We start from the raw sequence: 22264 nt of genomic DNA on the forward strand, positions 1-22264 counted from the left end.
AATGGAAACGATCCACAAAATAAAAAAGCAACCTACCGAAAGGGAGAAAAAAAAAAAACTGCAAATCATCTGTTGAGGAGTTAATATTCAAAATCTATAAAGATCTTCTACAACTCAATAGCAAAACAATCCAATTAAAAAAATGGGCCTAGAGTTTGAATAGACATTTTCCCAAAGACATACAGATGGCCAACAAGTACATGAAAACGTGCTCAACATCTCATCATCAGGGAAATGGGAAATCAAAACCACAATGAGGTATCACCTCACACCTGTTAAAATGGCTAGTATCAAAAAGACCAGAAATAAAGAGTGTTGGCGAGGATGTGGAGAAAAGGAGACCCTTGTACCATGTTGGTGGGGATGTAAATTTGTGCAGCCACCATGAAAAACAGTATAGAGCGTCCTCAAAGATTAAAAAAAAAAGACATTATCCAGCCATTCCACATGTGGGTGTTTCCACGAAGAAAATACTAAATTAAAAAGATGTGTGAACCCCCATGTTCACTGCAGCGTTACTTATAGTCAAGATTTGAAAACAACTAAGTGCCCACTGATGGTTGAATAAAGAAAATGTGGGGGGGGTGTGGGGGGTGTGTGTGTGTAGTGGAATATTATTCAGCCTTAAAAATAATGAAATCCTGCCATTTACGGCAACATGGATGGACCCAGAGGGCATTTACTACGTGACATGAGCAAGGTAAATAACCATATGATCTTACTTAAATGTGAATTCTTAAAAATAAAACAAAAACAGACAAACAAAAAAACCCTGAGGCTGGTTGCCAGAGGTGGGGGTTGGAGGGTGAGTGAAGGGGGTCAAAAGGTACAACTTCTAGGTAAAAAATAAGTCCAGTGGTTTACGGTAGAGCACAGTAGCTAGAGTTAATACTGTCTATGTGACAGCTGCTAAGAAGGTAGATCTACTTTCCCAACAAAAGAAAACATTTGTAACTATTTGTGGTGATGGCTATTAACCAGATTTACTGTGCTGATCCTTTTACAACATATACAACTATTGAATCTGTATTTGTGCACCTGAAACTAACATGTCATTTATACCCTAAGATTTAAAAGGAAAAAGCAGAAGTGGCAGAAGAGAGGGTCCAAGAGAGGCAGCGTGAGGAGGCTGCATGGGACACGGGTTCTTGCCTTCAGCCTCCGGACAGACCCACAGCACACGGGGACCTACAGAATTGTGAGGTAATAAATTTGGGTCGTTTAAGCCACTACGTTTGTGCTGGTTCATGACAGTGGCCCCAGAAAGCTAACGCACCGCGTCTCAGGAGAGCTCAGAGAAGCGAAACCTCGAGGGGTAAGAGGGCAGCTCTCTGAAAGCAGATGAGAGACGCGGCTCTCAAGTAAGGAGAGCTCTCGTCGAGGTCCGTTATGTAGACCTAATGCATCAAATGCTGGGATATCAGACCTGGGGAATAACCGTACGGAATTGGAAAAGGTCCAATTAATAAAAGGCAGACTCACTGAAAAGACTGACACCAAGAACAGAGGTGGGTGTGGGGACAGACACTCGTCACACACTCCAGGCTGGGGGGTGGGACGCAGGCATCCGATGTTTGAACGGCGTCCGCAGTGATTTAGGGTAGACATTTTCAGGACAGTACTTAAAGTGAGACTGATACGTTTTGTTAGACTCATTAATGAATCGTAATGTATATTGCTGTCTGAAGGCACTCATTGCTATGGGAAAAATGTTCATAATATAGAAAAATTAGGCTACGAAACCGTGTGCTGCGCTTTTATAAAGAAAATAGGTAGAGAAAAAAACTGGAAGGCAAATTCTCAAAATGCTAAATGTATACTGCGTAATGGAATTACAAATTATCGTTTCTTAAAAAAATATTTTCCAAGTTGTCTGCACTAAGTATGTAATCAGGAACAAATCTAATAAAAATATTTGAGGCGCGCCTGTACTGTTTCACGTAGCAGACCATAAACTCCTGGGGTTAGTTACTTGGAGAGGAGGTATGGGGTGAGGATGTAATTAGGAAAGTTTTGACTTTTGAAGGCGGCCTTAACCCTGTGTAAACATATGGGTTATCGACCAGGGCTGGAATGACGCTAAGACAGAAGAGGTCTTGGGTGCAAAATTTCTGAATAGTTAAGATGTGATACACACACACAACGTAATACTACACAGCCATAAAAAATGAAATTTTGTCAGTTGCAACATGGGTGGAGCTAGAATATTACGCTAAATGAATTAAGTCAGAGAAAGACAAATACCATATGATCCCACTCATAGGTGGAATTTAAGACACCAAAAAAAATGAGCCAAAGAGAAAGAGACAAACCAAGCAACAGACTCTTAATTATAGAGAACAAACTGACGATTACCAGAGCGGGGATGGAGGGATGGAGGAAATAGGTGATAGGGATGAAGGAGTGTACTCATCTGAAGAGCACTGAGAAATGTATAGAATTGTTGAATCACTCTGTCGTACACCTGAAACTAATAAAACACTGTATGGTAACTATTCTGCCATTAAAATTAAAAACTTAATTAAAATTTCTGAAGGCACCCAAACTCAGTAATCCAGATAAATATCTTAATGCAGTATTTGAAAAACTCAAAATTAATGCAAAAAAAAATCCATGATGAACAAAATACCAAAATTTTAAATACAGACGGGATCCGTGTTTGATCCACGATGGCTAAGATGGACCATGTTTCCAACTCATTTTGACAATGATTTTCTAAGACACAGACTCTCACAGTGTGCTTGGTCCTGGGCCCAGCAGCCTCAGGATTCCCTGGGAGCGGGTTAGAACTGCTGGCAAGCCCCAACACAGGTTACAGAATCAGAAACTCTGGGGGTGGCGCCCAGGAATCAACGCTCCATAAGTCCCTCCAAGTGAGAAGACCACTGTGTTATGCAACAGTTAGGGGAATGAACAGCAATGCTGGTAGAAAACGTATTTCACGCTGACTTTTCCAAAGACAACATTCAGTTGAGTGTTTGCTAGGAGGCTGGCCCGATGCTAAGCTCCTTGCATGCCTGGGGCGCATTATTTAGTACCTGGGTTTTATAGAGAAGGAAGGGGCCCTGAGCAGGGTTAGATACACTGCCTGGGGTTGCCCAGCAAGGACACGCAAGGACACGGGAGACCAAGGAATGGCATCCAGCTCTGCCGGACTCGAACGTCTGTTTTGTCAGCCTCCGTGGAACCATCTACACAGGTGGCAAAGGACAAAGAAGCAGAAGCAGCAGAGGCCTGGGCTTACCCTCTGACTCGGACTCCTCCTCATCCTCCTCCTCCTCCTCCTCGTTGCTGTCGTCCTCACTCTCTTCCTCTTTGGCGATTTTCTGCCGAGCACTCTTAAACACGGACTGTAAGACGATCGAGTCTTCGTAGATCTAAAGGGTCACAGGGGCACCGGTTAAAACCCGCAAGCTGAGGACGCAAGATGCTCAACCGCAACGCGCTCTTTTCTTCCTCGAGGAACACACCTGCTTTGTTATACGTGAATCCTCTTAGAAACACCAGTGCTAGCTTTTATGCTTGCAGGAAACCCCACGGGAAAATGCAGAACTCAAACACAGACACACTGATTCTTCTGGAAAAAAAGTCCATTTGTGGTTGAAATAATGTGTGTGTGTGTGTGTGTTCATGTGAGTACGCACATGGGCATATATACTTAGGGAAGGGTGGGCTTCCGTAAGAGAGCCTCTCGTTTTTGACAACCAAAGGAATATTTAAAAAAACTACATTTCTTATTCGAGTTGTTCTATCAAATACTCTGGTAAAGGAACCTCCTTTAAAATGCAAATGCCCTAACAAAATGGCGTCTCTTCTTTATTATTGGTTTATCCGCACTGGCTGTTACTCCTCGAATCAATACTTCCCTTTTAGTGTCTGCATGTACCTGAGCACAGCCCCGTGGAGTTGCTAAGATCTCAAGTTCAAAAATGGTCCCTTTTCTCAAAGAATTAAAAATAGAAGTTACTATATGATCCAGCAATCCCGCCTCTGGGTATATACCCAAAAGAATGGAGAGCAAGGTCTCCAAGGGAGATTTGCACACCCATGTTTACAGCACTATTGTTTATTCTTAATAGCCAAGAGTGGAAGCAAACGCAGGGTCCACTGGTAGAGGAACAAAATGCAGTATATATGGAAAATGAATTCTTCAGCCTTTAAAAAGGAGAAATCCTTTCACCTGCTACAAGGATGAATCTTGAGGACACTATGCTGAGTAACATAAGGCAGTCACGAGATGACAAATACTGTCTGATTCACTTCTATGAAGTATCTAAAGCAGTCAAATTCATAGGTTCCCAGGGACGGGGCAGGGGGGTGGGGGAACGCTCAAGAGGGAGGGGTTTCATGGGTAGAGAGTTTCAGCTTTATCAGGTGAAAGCATTCTGCAAATCTGTTGCACAATAAAGAGAACATAATATTGGACTGTACCCTTAAAAATGATGAAAAGGATACATTTTAGGTGTTTCAACAAATAATAAACCATGGGAAACAATGGCCCCAGTTCTAGAACAGAGTCTTTATTGTAAAGAGGAGCCACACGCTCATGAAGGTGACGGGACACCCTGGAGTGAGCACCACAGGACATAGTGCAAGGGGGACAGAGGGTGGGGAGGGGTCCTGGGATGGGGCCGCGGGGGCAGAATTTGCCAGAAATCAAAATTCAGCTGGATAGTAACAGGTGAGGAGGAGTCCATCAGGGCTGAGAAAGGAGGGGGGCTTTTTAGGGAAGGAGACCAAGTGCATGCATCTGGCATTGCGCCAAGGTCAATTTCCTGGCGATGACCGTGGACTGCGTTAGGCAAGATGTTGCTGTCTTGTGACCATATAAAGGGCCTGCAGGCTCTCTCTGTCCTATGTCTTGCAACAGCATGTATATCTGGGGAAGCACGTGTTCATGGGCCAGTGTGATTGGACCATGAACTGTTTAGGGTGAATATCCCCCAAAATCTATCCAGGGCCTGAAAGTGGTCATTCACAGAAGATACCCTCGTTGACTCGTTTACCCTCTAGGTCCTGGCTGTCCTTCTAGCATTCTTTCAAGAGTGTCTCAAATACAGAAGGCGTGCTTTCGAGAGAACTAGTGTTTCGACAAAGAGAACACCACTGTGAACTGGAAATGTACCGTCTTTTCAGAAAAGACCCATGTGAGGATTCTCATGTTCTCCAGTTTAACGACTGGAATGGACAGGAGGGTGGGAAAAAGAGTAAGATCCAGAGAGAAGCTTAAGGAACTTATTGGCGGCTTGACATGGATACTGGGTGGCAGACACATGGACCTCTCCTTCCTTCTTCATGACACAAGAGCATTGGGCTGGAAATACAGATGGGGAAAAAAGGGGTGCCTACAAAAGGGGACTGGAACTCAGGTGTCATTAAAGTGAGAGTATCCTCCCCCTAGTTATTCTCATCAATTGAGTGTCACTTACTTATGCACAGTAGACAAGGGGAGTTCTTTATTACAGTTGGCTTGATAAGCATTTTCTGTAAGCAATTAGAGACAGTGGGTCTTTTTTCCTCTAGATGTATTTTTCGTTTTGTTTTGTTTTAAATCACAGTAGTTTCACTTCCTGATGCAAGGTTACGGTCAGAAAAACGAAGATGAATATAATCAAATACACAGTCTCGACAAAAGCAAAAACTGTACCTCTAGCCTTTCAGCATTACACTAAGTGATTTCCTGGAATTCCTCCCCTAATTAGAAGCCAGGCCTTGAAGGAAAGCACAAATAGGAGCTGGCACAGCTATGGCACACAGAGGCTGGCCTTAATTTGAAAGTGCCAAAGCCTCAATTTACTTACATGCTAGCATACGATGTAGGCTTTTCTTTCTTATTTTTGATTCTCCCCGGGGGAGAGGCAATGATTCAAACAGCAGAAAAATGAAATCTATCACTTAAAAGTGCAGAAGCACACGTTAGGTTCTACATTTTTCAGACAGCTGAAGACATACCTGGGATCCCTCCAAGTTGAACGTCTGAGCATTGTGACAGAGAAGCATGACATCCTTCTCCAGGTCACCCAGGCTCCGGTACTTGTGATTACGAATTCTTTCCTAATGCAAATTTTGGATAAAACATAGGAAAGAAGAAAAAAAAAAAAGCAAACAATCATTACTTGGTAAAAAAAAAAAAAAAAAAAAAAAAGCCTGATTTGATTTTTCCTTTGTCTTCACAGCAGACAGCCCTGCCAGGGATACGGGAGTCAACAACTCCAGGGGGCGCCATTCAGAGAGCCCACCCTCCCACAGGTGTCCCTTCTTGTAAGGGGGAAGGAGCAGCACAGGATGGAACACAAGAACAGCAAAAGGATGGGGGGAGGAGTCGGAAACTTCTTAAATAAAATGCAATATGTTACATTATGAGCTCTCCACATAATTAAATAAAATACACGGAAAGGCCCAAGGATCTCCCCGCCATTTTAATGACAAGCCCTAGATTGGGGGGGGGACTGTCCATGGTGCTCAGACAGGACGCCACTGCCCAGTCCTGAGTGTCATCATTTCAACGGCTTCACCCTTCTTTTTATCAAGCGCGTAAACAAAATATCTACCTTTATTTTTTTGAAATCCACCGGCTTCCTAATTAATTCATAATATTCTGGCAATTCTTTCCTTGAAGGTAACTGAATGAAGACTTCACTGAGCTGCCGCCCTGAACTGTAGGGTGGGAGAAACAGACAGACACAGATCCGGTCATACGTTACCAAGGAAAGCGTTTATGTCAGAAAATGCCCAAAAAGCAAACGGCATCCCCCGGCCTACAGACGCGGGGCCCTTTAAATCAAGAAAAATCCCACAAGTGTACTGGAGCTGAACGCTCCCTGCGCTAACTCCGAAATCACATTAAAATGCCATCAGAGCTCCACTTCTGTCCACTGTGAGTTCCTCCTTTGGAGGGAACGTGGCTCTGCTTTTTGATAGAAATCTTTAAAATGTCCTATTCAACCAACAATTCCATTTTTAAATGAATAATTGAGTTGGTAAAAAAAAAAACAACACAATGGCTTTATTTCCATATTCCTTTGTCTTCAAACTCCCTGTATATTTAGAAAGTAGTATGTTAGAATATACTCCGGAAACTCAAATGAAAAGCCTTTGTGTGTCTTTCTTTTCTGTCTGATTCCTTTTAGAGTATTTTACACGCTGTGAACCATGCGTACCTTTATTAGTATTTGCCAGAGGAACCCCTTCAGATCGCCTAACTGCTCTCGTGTGCGTACGGAGCCACTTGGGCAGGAAAAAACTAACTTATTTGTGCAGATGTCTCGTGTGTCTGGGATTAGTGCGGTACCCTCCCTCAAACCCGTGGTAGCTTTATTTGAAAGCACATTCAATAGCAGCAAATGCTTCGTGACTTATAACTTTGAAAACCAGTCTAAAGCACTGTAAGCTTTTAACATCACTTAGAGTACTGGAAGCAGGCACGGTTATAGGAACAAAGATATTCATAATTTAGGTTCGGGATCCTAACATCTGATTTGGCCTATTCGCATCCATGGCAGCCTGTGAGGTATGGCGGAGTCATTTTTCACAAAAATCTCGCTTCCCTTACGATGCAGTCTCTACTTCCTTTGTGAAGGCACACCTACCAAAAAAATAAATAAATAATAAACCTAAATCCCTGCCCTGTAAATTCTGGAAGGTGAGTCCAGGAGTGTGCAAGCATGCTAGAAGCTGTGGCTAAGAATGAGGGACAATATGCTGTTTTAATCCATAGTCCCAGTTGTATAATTAAAAAATATTCATAATGACAGTTATCATAAAAAAGGCATGCGCAGTAACTCAAACGGTTGCTTAGCAACCAGTGGGGAAAATGCTGAAGAGCATAGGGGCCTGCATAAATTAACCGAAAATCCTCTGTCAAAGGAATGGGCGAGTTTTTCTGTTATGCTGGGTCTTGGCTTTATTTTTTTTAATACATATAGGAGCCTCATAAATATGAAAATCAGGGGCACACACAAGGGGTTTAAGAACACTGCAGTTTAACAGGGAATTGGATTTTTAGGTTACCGTGGGAAGAACCAAGGAGCGTCTCCCACCCTGTGGCCACCCCTACCCCCCTTCTCCGGGCTGATCGATGCATTTGTACCTCCATAAATTATTACCACAGAGTATGTGACAACAACTGGTTTATTTACTATCACCTTCACCATAGGCCCACAATTTCTGCTTTGTCTCTTTTCCTACCATTCTGAGATTTATACACACAAACATTTTACCTGCTTGAAAAGGAGTATCTGGAAGGTAATTTATAGGTATCAGTTTTTCTATTTCTATCCGTGTCTTCTCGACAATCAGGAAGTCAGACCTCTTTGTAATCTCAGATTGAACACCTGACCCTCAGTGACATCTTCACGCTGTCATTTTGTACATTGCCAACAGATGGTGTCATTTTTCTATTGATGGATTACAAGGACATCTGTGCTTTGTACACCTGTGACGGACAGACTCTCGGTTTCAACTGTGCTAACTGGTGAAATAAGAAATAAGCTGTTTGCACCAAGAACGTGATAAAGCGCTTCCAAATGGGGGCAAAATGGCCCAAACAATCTTGGTCTGATGTCCCTGCTCTTAGTCGGGTTGTGGCAATTCTAGACCCTGTGACGAGACAGGTCCAGAATTATCTGTGCTCATAACGGAGAGAGCTGAACGTTCTGAGACTCAGAAAATAAGACAAAATTTTGTTGATACTGTTTAAAAATTAAGGGCTCACTCGACTCAATATTCCTGTCCTGCTGCCTTTCTCCCATCTCCCTGAGGACAGAGGACAGGGGCAAACAGAAGACCTGGAAGCTACTGGCAAAGACCTCTTGTGGTCTGCTGGTGCGATCATCATACAGACATCTCGGTCTGGCTTTCAAAGCCCTCCTCTGCTCATTCCCTGCAAACCCAGTCTATACTGATCACCTGACTCTTCTCGTCACGACAGCTTCTTTTCTGTGTGCCCGTGAAGATCGTGGTCAACCCCCACTTGCTTACTCATTTCCAGCCTCCATGCCTCCAACCATACTTCAAGAACCCATTCTCCATGAAAATGGGAAGAAATTCTTACTATCAAACTAACCTTTGGTACCTCCCTGCCCAGAACTTAATTCTTCTATGTACCTGTTTTTGTTTTTTTCCTCTTTTCCAAAGAGGGTGGGAACATCTTACATGCGGCCAAAAGCATCCCCCTCCCTGTCGGAGGAGTGGTTCTGATGACCAGCTTGGGCAGGAATGTCAGGAGGACATCCAGCTTTAGGTGACCTAGAGAATGCAGTGAGGGAGGGGCGCCTGGGTGTCTCAGTCGGTGAAGCGTCTGCCTTCAGCTCAGGTCATGACCCCTGGGATGGAGCCCCGTGCTGGGCTCCTGTTCAACAGGGAGTCTCCTTCTCCCTCTGCTCTCCCCACCTCCTGCCCCCCACTTGTGGGCACACTCTCTCTCAAATAAAAAAGAATGCATCAAAGTAGAACCACTTGCTACCAACAGCACTACAGTAACTTATTTTTTTCCCTAAATTAAAGGTTAAAAAAAAATTAAAAAGGAAGTGAAACAGTCAGACAGAGTTTTGAATTCTTGGCATTTCTTTTTCAAACTTAAGCTGAGCAAAGGCTTTTTCAACATACCTTTTCAAATGCTTTTTTTTTTTCCCCCCCCAGGGCTGGAAAGGTTTTTTTTAAGTCCAGAACAATGGACTAATTGTACAATGGTTTGAAGAAGGTGTTCTGTTTCTGTTGAAATGCTTAACCTACCCCCCCCCCCAGGTATTTTCCATTATGTCACTTTGTACAATTTAAGGACTGTAAGTAGAAATTGTTCGCTGGAAGAGTGCTGCTTCCCATGACCGAAGTGATACCCGCTTCCCTGCTCCCAACAAGGATTCCACTGATGGTCCGTTACTTCAGTTCTATCTCATACAGAGATCTATCTCATATAGAGATCTATCACAGAACAGGAAACGTGACCCTGATAAGGAACAACCTGGGTGGGGGAGGAGCATAACCTAAAATATAAAATAACAGTGTGCACTGCAGAGAGTTTCCAGGTGCTGGCCGACCGCAGACCAGGGGTTCCTCCCCACAGAGGTGAATGGACACAGGGACACGTGGCCCCAATGTCAGGGTGTGTGAGACGTAAGGGTCCCCCGTGTCACTGTGGGAACGGTGGTCTGCAAACCCCAAATGTACTGTTCGTAAGTGTGTGTGCATACACATGGATACGCAAGCACACAGGTGAGGTTTACTTTGCTGGGCTTCATGTGGGAACCCACTTCTCTCCCCTTACTTCTGCAAACCAAAGGACGCGCGCGACTTTCACGTCTGTACTCCTGGGATTCTAAAATGATGACAGCATACGTGAAGAACGTCCCATAAACATCAGCTTGCCCTCTGATTACATTTCAGGTATGGCACAAGACGGAAATGCTAGCTAAGAGACCGACTCCTTTAAAATGCTGGCTATTCTGCCTTCCCTGTAAACCCAAACCAAGAAGATAAGGTATTGGGTGAGAGGTTTTTGGTTTTTGTTTCTGCTTTTTTTTTGTTTATAGGATTTTCTTTTTACCTGCCCAGGCTGATCTGTTGACAAGCATGGATAATGGATACTTCTGAAAACAGAGAATTTAGCTAACATTGAAATAGCCCCATGTTTACACTTACTAAACAAAACCTATCTTGCCTGCATAAAAAAAAACAAACAATGATGTCATGATTTAGAATACCCACTTGGGGTTGCAAGGATTTTACAAAAAAAAAAAAAAAAGTTACTACAATATGGAATCAAACACAGGAAATCTTCTGGGATGAAAACTTTAAAAAAATTGGGTCAACATTGGAGGGCAGTAGGTGAAAGCATGCTGTTGCTTTTCAGGGTCAGATTCTGGTGAGGTTTCATACAAACCACATAAAAATACACCTGAAACACAGTAGCACCCCACCTGCCCCAGAGAGCCCCCAGAGCCCGAGCTAGGCACCAAACAGGTGTGAGAAGCACCTGCGCTCCGCGTTCACTACTGAGATCTCTCACCTGAGTCTTACTGAGTATTGACCGATAACTGATCGATAATTCCTAACAAGCTTGGAAACCTGAAGAATACGGGAGGTTATGGCAAAACAGAATGCGATTGGGGTAAGCTTGCCTTTGGCAGCGGAAGCCGTGGCAGGTACAAATCACCCCATGGGTTGTGTTAGGACTGCAGATCTAGGATGTGCCTGAAGTGTCAACAAAAAGGTTACTTCAGGTTAATGCACGGTAAGTGCCCTGACGTTAGCAGTCGATAAAAGGCTCACTCAGCTCAGTAAGAAAAGCAGCAAAGGTTTATACCCTGCTGCGTGGTTCTATTTTTGGTGATCCGCTCTAGGCTAATAACACACATGTGTAATAGAAGTATGTCCATATAACAGACACATACATACATGAATGATGTTCACCACAGCATTATTTAGAATAACCAACTGAAACCATCCAGAACGTGTGCTGGGGAAAGGACAACAGAATGCTAGGGAGTCTGAAATTACGAATTCAAAGATGATGCCTTGAAGGAGGGAGAAATCCTTGCTAGGACCTTCAGTAAAAATAAGTAAATAAAAGAACACAGGATATCAAACTGCAAACGCAGTACAACCGCAACTAGGTTTTTAAAAAGTCATCAACTAAGGACCACAAGGAGATCTGCCAGAGCATAAATAAATATTCACAACAACGCACTCTGATTCAACAGAAGGAGGATTTACACTCTAATGTAATTTGGAACCATATCATTATCCATAAATAAAGTAGGTCTCAAACACTTTTACTGGGTTACCTTCTTTGAAAACATGCTCTAAGTCAAAAATCTAATTTTTTTCCGGGGAAATGATATCTAAGGGGTATATGACCAACTTTTATTTATATCACCATAAGTAGCACATTTCACCAACTGGCACCTTTTAATTCTACCATAATAAAGCCAAATAGAACAGTAGGAGAGAATAATTGCATAAAATTTATAATGTTATCACAATCATCAGAATCTACTATACTGTTAAGTTCCTATTTATTTCTTCAGGTTTCTCTCCTCAAACTTACTACTACAAATCAAAGGTGCTTGTCAGGACGTGGGATTCTGAGAATATGATTTCTCTGCTTAGACAAGCATTTTGAGGAAACTTTGAGATCTATCACCTATCCCTTGACTCTTTTAGAAATACTGACCCAGGATGTCTGGTTGCTTTCCCCCTTCTTCTCACCTGACATTTCCTAAGAGCAGGTAGAAGTGTCGAATCCTAACTGCACACCTGTCCACCTGTGACCTTGGTCAGCTACTTCACCAGTCTAGGTCATGTCATCCTGAAGACCTGGACAGCACTCAAAGAAAGCCTTCCTTTCAAAAGGCAAGGACCCACCTTCCCTTCCCGAGTATTTTATTCTTGGATCCGACCCTTTGTCTCTACTTCGTCACGGTAAAAACACTTCAAAGCTTTGGCTGAAATGTGACCACACTCAAAAGCACAAAACTGTCACAGGCAAACAAAATCAAATGCCTCCCCACCTGAGCCTCAAGTCCCATGCGTCACTTTGTTAGAGGGGTGGGTTAAAGGGGGGCACCGGAGGGCTGCTCTGTCCTGAGTTGCTATTTTAGCAAATTCCTAAGGAAGATGTAGGACGTGTGATTCTAAGGAAGGAGGCAGATTTTCTCCCCATGAATATGCAAGAACATATATGCCCAATAACTGCCATCTTTCAGAGCAATCCGTTTTTTATTAAAATGCTTATAGAGTGGCTTTAAAGACCGTTCTATCAGCCTGTAAGAAAACCCGCCTTGTTATCCAGCTGGGACTCCTCCTCCTCCTCCCGCAGAGAGAGGTCATTTATGCTGGTACCGGTCTGCAGCTCTGAGAGGCAGAGACCCTGCTCTTCCCGGCCAGACTGACCCTGAAGCCTCGGGAGGCCTTCTGCGCCTTGGAAAGCAGACAGGCTAAGTTTATTTGTGGGCTGCCCACTGCTTTATGCGGGTATAATTGGCGGAGCATCATAAATAAGTGTCAAGTCACCAGGAGTCCAAGTAGCCTTTTCTACTAAACATGTGAGAAGTAGCAGTATTTGTCATGAGGGAAAAATAAAGTACTGAAATCCACACTTCCCTGAGCAAATTCTCCCTGGACGAAATGCAACTCCTGAGCTCCAGGTCGGCATTTCCCAAAGTGTGCTCCATGGAACACAAGCTTAATGGATTTTTAACAAGTTTCCCTGGAGAAGGGGGTTTTGTTGGTCGAAGGAGTTTGGGATGCACTGGAATGAACAATAGGTTACTTTTGATCAGACTTCTCAGAGCCTCTAACCGCACCACCGGGAGATCTCCAAGAAGCTACAGGACTGGAGTTTGAGGACCCCAGTCTGGGGAGCACCCTCCCAGACAGTGCATGAGGCTACGACCTCACCAAGCTGCAGCTACGTAAGATAAACTGTCAGCCCTGAGGCTGAGCCCCAAGTATCCGATGCAGGAAGAAAGGCTCTTCACCTCCAACGAAGATTTTCTAAAGTGTGTCCACTTGGTCACACTACTATTTCATGCAACTTTCTCTCTCGTCTAATTAGAGCTACTATATGCAGAAGTGCTTGGGCCAGAGATCCATAGTCCTAGCCTCCCTCCCCTATTTAAAGAAAGACACAATGTCTGGTGCCAACATTGCTAAAAATAAATTTCGTCTAAAAGAGCTTCTTCACTAGTCCTGAAGGGATAGTCAATACTAGCACCATAATCACAACCTCAAGGGCAGTTTACAGCCATGGAGAGAAATTGGATGTCGGGCAGGGCAGCTGTGCACGCATGTGGCACCCACACACGCCACCTGTCCTTCCACCGGCATTCCTGTGACCGGCACCACATTCACTTACCAGAGACCCCAGAGTGATCTGTAGTTCTCTATCACGTCCGGTCTGCTCTGGAGTCTTGTCAATCACACGTCTGGGAACTCACCTCTGTCCTCACACCCACCACCTTGTCCCATGCTTTGCCCCCTTCCCTTGCCCTGCGGGGTCCAGTCCTCCTGGGATCCGCATGGTCGGTAGAGAGTCCTGCTTTTCCCTATCACCACGGTGGCCCCTGCACAGGGGACCGAGTGCCTCTGCCCTGTCCTCCACCCCTGCGGTCTACTTGGGGGTCCCCACTCTGCGCACGAGTAGACCCGATACCTTTGCCGCGCCTTGCGACCCTCCCCTCCGTCCCCGTACACACTGTACTCATACCGGGTACGTGTTCTTCCTTCGTAGCTCTTGCCAACTGCGCTTTAAGGCATTCCACTGGATTCATTTCTACCCCATTCTCTCAGTACTCGCACAGAGACTGGCATGGAAAATGGTCAGTGCTTCTGAACACATGAAAAGAACTTTCAAATTCTGTTCATCCTAATACAAGCTCTGAACAACACACATCATAAACTTGGGTGTATGGAAAAAAGCAGCGTACATGACAGTAAGGGACGAGAAAGACTCCAGAGCCCGGACAGAGGAAATGTCAAGGCCCTTGCTATGGCTCTGGAAATCATAATTTAAATGTGTCTTCAGTAAAAACATATGTATCTAGGTCCCAACTACATACAGCCCTATCACCTCCACGAAAAGCCCAGACATGACATGGGGGGCTTGCAAAACTCTTTAAAGTTGCGATTAATCCACTTTTCACGGTCACATGACCATTTTGATGGAAAGAGAGGAGGAGCTTATGTCTGTTCTTGTTTACCGAGGTGGGCGTTTAGCCACATCACACCCCATTTAGACCATAAAGCCTCCTTTCCATATTGGGGTGGGCAGGGGTAGGGGTGGTGGAAGCTTTTATCCAAGTTGCTTCTTTACTTAAAGTAGCCAAACTAATAAAGTCAAAGTTATTTGTAAATCCAGACTGAGTTCGGTCTCCTGATGCCAAGAACGGAACACAATTCTTGAGGTCCCCGCAGTACACACCACGGTTAGAGTGTCTGGCTTCCAGGGCTGAACCCTGTTTCCTCAACACCAATAGGAATGATCAAAAAAGAAATAAGAAACAAAAAATCAACCATCTTGCACAACAGTCCCATCCCCACACAGACACGGGTAGGCACAAATCATTCCCACGTTTCATCGCCTTATCTGCGCGGCTGGCGATGGGTATTCATCCTGGAACGCATTAGAGAAGAAGCTTCGACGCCCCTTTCCTCCTGGCCCTACGCGGCTTCCTACGCTAGCGAGGGAAAAAACGCTCTAAAGGATGTCACTGGGTCAACCGACACAAATGGAATAGGGACAGTCCAGTATCATACCAATTTTATTTCTGTTTTTAAGTTCAGGCTGGCTGAAAGAAAAAACGTCTTCCGAGTAGGACTAGAAGCTCCTGACCCTGGGAAGTCCTGCGCGTCGCCCCCTCCCGCGCGACCAACATCACCTCATTCTCCCGAAACCTCTAGACGGAAAGCACTTTCCACCCCCAGAAGCAAAGGCACACGAAGGTCAAAGGGCCTGGGGGCCGCTCAGGACCGGGGCAGGTGCGGCCAGCAGCCGACCCGGGTGCCGACGCTCCGCACACGGCCCTTGACTCCAGCGCGCGCCCTTCTCCGCGCCCTCCCGACGCGCCACCGCCGCAGGCGCCCTTCGGGAAGCTTCCACGCCAAGGCAGCCCCAGGCGGGGAGGCCCGCGGGGGTTAAGACAGAAGCGCGTCCCCGAGGTGAGGCCGGGAGGGGGACGGGCACTGAGAGCGCGGGCGCACCCAAACTGAAGCGCGCACATGCCTTTGAAAGCCCTGGGGGGGGGCGATTTAGAGGATCCGTGCGCCTCCATCCCGCACCCCGAGCGGGGGCCGTCGGGGGGGGCGGGCACGCGGAGAAATGGGCGGCCGGCTCCTTGGGAGTCGGTCTGTGCGCTGCGCCAAGGGATACCTGTATTCAGAGACAAGGGGATACAAGACGGATCCTGACCTGTTTCCTTCTATTTCCACCTGAGAATTACCGGGCACCTTCTCCACGTTACACCTGTGGTAGAGTAGAAAGAACACCGGCGTCAGAAGACCTGGGTTCGAGTCCCGGCCCAGCTCTTCCTGCCACGGTGGGTGACCTTGGGGGAAGGCATTTCACTTTTCCAAGCCTCACCCCGCTCACCCACCTGCCTCGCCTACTCAGGGGACTTGGGGGGAGACCACGCGAGGTCCTGGGCGGAACCACACTCGGAGAAAACCACAGTTCTCCGGCAATGGGGGAAAACCCCAGAAAACGATTTCCTGGATTTCCTCACGTCTCTGAGACTTTTCCTGCTTCTCTTCAACACGTCAATGCCTCTTACGCCGATGCCCTTTCCCTCTGCACCTGTTCTAGGGGAGCATTAGGGCTCAGGTTCCATCCACTGCCCAGAAGCAGTACAAGGCAGCACTGGCTGGGGGGTGGGGTGGGGGGCGTGACCTCGCCCGAGTAGCTGTGACCTGCCCCTGTCCGAGCCTAGCCCCAGGACTTACCTCGGGAGCTGGAGCGCACGATGTGGAGGCAGCCAGCGTAGGGACGGCGCTCCAGAGGACACCACCCAGGTAGCTGGCTCTGCCTCCCAGACCTCTAGTCTTTGCAAGTAAGTCCCTGCGACTGGAAAGGACCAGGAGCCACCACCTGAGGTCTCTGGCCCTTCCACGGGCCTCTAGGGAAGCCGCTTCAGTTGAGCCATCCTGAGCCTGCTACACTAGTGTCCCTTTGTGCCATGGCAAATAAAGCAGATACCGGGCGTGAGACTTTGCAGGAGAAACTACCCTCCCATCCAGACCTTACCGCAGGTGAGGACAGCACCCGCTGGCACGCAGCGCCTACATGGGGCCGCCTAGAAAAATCCCTTCCTGGGGCCACTGTTGGCTCTTAGGAGGGCTCGAGGCATGGCAGAGGGGGAAAAGCATATGCTGGGAGGAGCAGAGAGGTGGGAAAAAAGAGAATGAGCTGGAATGTCTGAAAGAAGAGGGAGAATAGGAAGGGACATGATAGAAGACGAAGTTGGGAAGGTCATCAAGGCCAGACTATGGAAGACTACCTTTCCCATGCTAAGAAGTTGGATCATCATCATCATCATCATCCGGTAGGCAAAGGGAAGCCGTGCAACGTTACCAGGGAGACAGGATCAGATACACACCCCAGAGAGACAGGACGAGGAGCAGACGGGAGGCAGGGGACACAGGCAGCAGGTCAGGCCAGCCAAGGGGAGGGCCTCCTGCAGAAGCGTGTGGGGCCACACAGAAGCCAGGGTGGCCAGGACAGATGCTTGTGTGTGTGGTGAGGGAACTTGGTATCTGACTGCGTATCAGGAATAGGCACGGGGTCAGGAATGCTTTTTCTACTGTGCCTTTGGGACGCTGGGTTGGGGATTATGGTAACCACGGGGACACAGAGGAAAAACAGACCACGGTGTCTCAGGACCTGCAGTGATGGAGGAAGAGAAACGTGGCAACAAGAAATGCTATCTTAGTTTATAGAGCAGGATGTAAGTAATTCGGAGAACGATGAGCAAGATTCTGTGAGCTGAAACTAATGAAGATTGGAGATCACAGGGGATGCAAGACTCGGAAGAAAAGAGATCCCGGCAGAATAATTTCGAATGATTCAGGTAAGGAGTACAAGGGGACAGACCTACCCAGGCCAGCTATCTGATCACCTTAGGTGGGGGAAGAAAAAATGTACAAACCAAACAACAATTAAAAAAGAGTTCAAAGAATAGAGTGATGTGGATTTGGTTTTAAACATCTCTGCTACTACAAATCCATTTTGGAGGGGCAGGAGGAACAGTGGTATGAACAGTCCACCCTGGATCGAAGCCTCCAGATGGTGATCTATGCAGGAGAGCCCCTCCCCCCCCAGTAAATAATGCACTTCAGGTCAAGCACTTGAGAGGAAACCTTGGAACAAGGCAACATTTTAACAAGAGCCCATCCCTTCTGGAGAATGGATTGATGTGATGTGGACCTTCCAAGACAGCAGAGCTCGGCCTTCCTCAAACGGAGGGAAACGCTACAAGTGACTTTGGGGTGTAGAGGAGGTAAACGAGGACACTTTGTCCTAAGGTTAGAGGTCTACCCAGTCTTTCTGTGGAAAGGTGCTAAAATGTAATGGAATAAAATGAAATGTTACCTCTCCTTTCCCAGGGTAAATGTCTTTATAATGATAGCATTTTTTTTTCTTCCTAAAAGTGACCCTAAACACAAGAAATGTCATTGTGTCCTCCTATAACGAGCTCACGTGATCCCTCCCTTCCCTAAATTCCCCTGGTCGGTCAGCTGTTGGAAGGAAGACCATGTGGTAGGAAGACTATGTCCTCCAACACATGTATGGTGAGCCAGTGGGGCAAGTACTTTGAGGGTTTTTCTGTTTTGTTGCTGTTGTTTTTTCTTTACCCTCTGGCCCTATTCTGCAGTACAGGGCTGGAAATAAGGGAGGAATGCCATAAATATTTCCAGGATGAATAAATGATTTTCTACAACTGAGGACAGCTAAAATTCGGAACAAGCCAAGGCTTTCCACCATTCTCAGACATGTCAACTGTGTGACATGTCACACAGTTTAAGAAGCCTCTGAGAGAGGCTTCTTAAAATTCAAGGCAAGAAGAGGACAGTCCCTGTTCAGGGAGGACAGCAGAGCCTCAAGAGTGTCAGGGAGGAAGGAGCCCAGCGGTCACCAGCCCTGCCCCTACTTCCCACCGTGGGCCAGGGTTTCATCCACCAATCAGACTGGCCAGACAGGTATCTCCCGCCTCGCCCACTGCTTCCCTGCGTCCGTCCTCAAAGCTGGCCCTGAAGTCCCAACTGTTGGCAGACAGCAGGGCCAGTCCTCCTGGAATGCTCCCACTACAGTCCTCAAACAATGGTCAGGGAGCGAGGAGACGACACAACGTCAGCTTCTGTTTCCAGATCCTTCAGGGATGAGAACAATGCTCAGATGTGAAAAGCAAAGCACGATAAATGTTGAACAAAAGCTACCAGTGGGGGAGTCGGCGGAGCACAGGAAGGCACTTCAAATGAGTCCAAGTTCCAGGTGCAAACCAGTTACATCCTGAAGGAGTGTGTGGATTGCTTCTAATCATGTTTAAGAAATCACAAAGAATAGAAATGGAGTCAGAAGACGAGAAGAGTGCCGGCGTCCCCATGTCAAAATGAAAAAGGAAACTCGAGGCTGCTATGCTTGATGTGGACTCTCCGTTAAAAAAAAAAAAAATTTTTTTAGGAGAAATTATTCAGATGCCACAGGGCTATTTAGGGAAGATAAATAACATCATTTGAGTACCAGTAGGGGGTCTCCTGGATAAAGTCTTGGCAGGCTAACCTCATTTCATTCTTTCGGCAGGGTTTCTAGGTGGATAGATTGGAGAGGCCACGAATGTGGTCTCTCTTGGTTTTAGCCTTTCTTGATAGCCTTGACAAAGGACAGATGAACGTGCATGACATGATGCACTGTGAGTTCGCAGACGGTTAATCAACTTTAGGGATTACTGGTTACTAGATTCCTGTCAACCCGAAGTGATTTTTCAGGGGGCACAGGATAGAGACTGTCCTTTGCCCTTTAGAAGTTTCTCAACAACAGCTTATAACAAATGTTCTGATGACCAAAAAAAAAAAAAAAAAGAAAAGAAAAAGAAAAAGACCTTAAGACTAGGAGCCATTTTTTAAAAAGGCCTAAAAATTAAGTTTTAACAGTAGACTAGAAAGATGGGACATGAATCAGTTAAACAGAACTGACTGGGGAAAGAATGAAGTCAGTAGATACAGTTAAAAAAAAAAAAAAAAAAAATCAAATGCTTAGTTGAAGGCTAACCTTGGCAGCATCGAGTGACAAAAGAGCTTTCTGCATGTTTTGGGGAATGGAAGCTTTTCAACAAGTCCCATGTTCCATAAAGGTTAAGTCTGTGTCAGAGTTGCTGGAAAACATTAATACACTCTTGAGTCATGGTAACAGAATATTGGTATCCAGCCCAAGGAAGCTAACCACCCTGTATTTAGCCATCGGAATACCTTTGGAATTCTGGATGCCGTATGTTCAACGGGACACTAAGAAAGCAGGATGTGCCCAAGGAAGGGGACCAGAACTGTGCACGTCTAGGTATCACTCAGCAAAGGGAGGGGTTTCAACCTCAAGGAGAATGTCCTGAGGTGGATACGTTGTTCACAGAGGACTTTTCTTGAAATGAGGAACAGGTTTACTCTCTGAAGATCCAAGGAGAACAAATAGCTAGACGACAGAAGGCTGAATCCATTTTAATATAGGAAATGACTATTGTGTTAAGAGGTATCCTTCAGTGTCATGAACTGCCCCCTAACACAGTGAACTAACTCTTGGGAGTGTCCACACACAGGTTGGATCGTGGTCTGTCCAACGTGGTGTGGGAGACACACCTGGGTTATGGGAAGATGGACCAGGGAGAGCTAAAACCCTGAATCCCTCTAGAATCTTTCCCTTATCCAAGCAACTCTAAGTCACGTCTCTCGACTTGGGACAGCTCTCTCTAGGAGACCCTACCCCTCACCACCTTGTTCTAGATCTCATCCCAGGGGCAGTTTTAAAGGGTTACAAATGCAGAGTAGGATGAATCCCTTTTTTAAAGAAATCGAGTCTGAGGTTAAATATTACATAATCTTACAACAGGATTTTTAAAAACCTCCTACAGAAACAGAAAACAATGCATAATATAAGTCAAAACAAATACTACTTTAGGGAAAAGAAAAGGATAGGAACGAGTAATAGCTGACCAGTAAGTACTACCTTCTGATAGCAATTACTGCAGAAGGATTTTACATTTGTGAATCACACAAAATTACTGGCTCTTTGGGGTCACATTTTAAAAAGTACCCTCCTTAAAAAAAAAAAAAAAAAAAAAAAAGGCCTGGCACTGAAAACAAAGGGAATAAATAGATGCTTAAATTATCCTAGTTCTTTATAAAAAAGAAAGATACATCTGTCCCAGAATCATGCAAGAACTTTGAAAAAACTGTCTCATGAGAGCTAATTAATTCTTATATATCAGTTAAATATAGATGGCAGTTCTTATTTAATACACCGCTGATCTGTATGGCTGTCAGAGCACTAACATTTGGCTGAGGTGATAGGAGGGAGGTGAGTACTGGTGGTATTTCTTGCACAGGTAGGTTGAGTTACTATATTAGTAGCTGATTTTAATGGTACAGAAATCTCAACACATGGAGGGGTAGGTACATTTCCCAGCAGTATTTTCTAAAACCAACAAAAATATAACAATGTATCCAATTAAGGCCCGCCTAATTTGAGAGCCTCCTACTTGAGAACCAAGTTGGGTAAGAGAAATAAAACACAGAAATATTCAGAATCAGTGCTTTTTCTAGATTACTAACACGAACAATCCATGAAACACGCAACAGCGACTGAGTACATGCTCCGTAGAATGCACCCAAATGTGGAAGCTGACAGGATGGGCCTTAGGAGGGTACTTTTTAAGCAAGGGTTAAATAAGTAATTGAAACCAGAGAATGGGGAGAAAAAAAAAAAAAAGTACTTAAAGTCTGCATGCTAAAATATACAAATATTCTTTCCCCCTACCATACAAGCAGAGACATGCTCAATAATCAGTCCCAGTGAAACTGTGTTTTCTATTTTCGGGGGGGGGCGGGGAGGATGGAAATTCTATCAGCAAGGACACTTCCTTTCAAGGGCTCCGAGCTCCCTTTACCCACCTGATGAGCTAATAGTAGTCGGAGAGGCTGATTATTAGCAATGAGACGCTTCCACCCGCTTGGCCTGTATTAACTCCTCAAAGTCATGGAACGCCTCTCGAGGCAGCCACGGTCAATCCTTCCATTTCGTGGATGAGGCAAACCGGCTCAGAGAGGTTGAGGAAGGTGCCCCAGTGCCCCACAGGTAGTAGATGCTGGATTCAAGACTCAAACACGGGTAGCTGAACCCAGGCGAGAGCTTGTGCCGTCAGCTACCTGGCTGTGCTTAGCTCAGGGCTAAGGGATGGAACCTCGCATTTGGTGGGGGTTTCGAGGAGCGTGGTCAGCCCACAGCTATGTGTTTCAGGAAGTCATAAACCCAAAAGGGTATGGAGCCAGCAGTAATATAAAGGGCCAGGTGGGAAAGGCATGGTGACCAATGGCCACCAGCATTCCACACTGGAAGGGTGGCAGCAGGTGATGGGGAGTGGGGGCACCCCAGAGCAGGAGAGCCCGTGGGGAGGGGGTGGCCACATCTCCATTGCCACCAATTGTGACCTTAGGGAAACCTGAGTAGAACGTAGCAAGATCTTTAGGTTTTTCGGACAGAATGGAAAACACCTGAAGTTGATAGAAA

General features: G+C 45.7%; 1 protein-coding gene across 7 annotated transcripts in view; it reads right to left on the reverse strand.

The window, feature by feature from the left end:
* Positions 1–22264, reverse strand: part of SMARCA2 (SWI/SNF related, matrix associated, actin dependent regulator of chromatin, subfamily a, member 2) — a 178148-nt gene that overhangs the window by 20648 nt on the left and 135236 nt on the right. For 6 of the 7 annotated variants that reach the window (XM_032427558.1, XM_032427563.1, XM_032427562.1 and 3 more), the window contains exons 29-32: positions 15908–15961; positions 6552–6657; positions 5953–6054; positions 3245–3377 (exon numbers count right to left, since the gene is read on the reverse strand). In XM_032427558.1, coding sequence (XP_032283449.1) covers positions 3245–3377; positions 5953–6054; positions 6552–6657; positions 15908–15961 — 395 coding nt within the window. The remainder of the gene's footprint in view (positions 1–3244; positions 3378–5952; positions 6055–6551; positions 6658–15907; positions 15962–22264) is intronic. The other variant, XM_032427564.1, reaches the window with a different exon arrangement.

Source organism: Phoca vitulina, unplaced genomic scaffold (genome assembly GCF_004348235.1).
Source record: "Phoca vitulina isolate PV1807 unplaced genomic scaffold, GSC_HSeal_1.0 scaffold37, whole genome shotgun sequence".
Classification (NCBI taxonomy): Eukaryota; Metazoa; Chordata; class Mammalia; order Carnivora; family Phocidae; genus Phoca; species Phoca vitulina.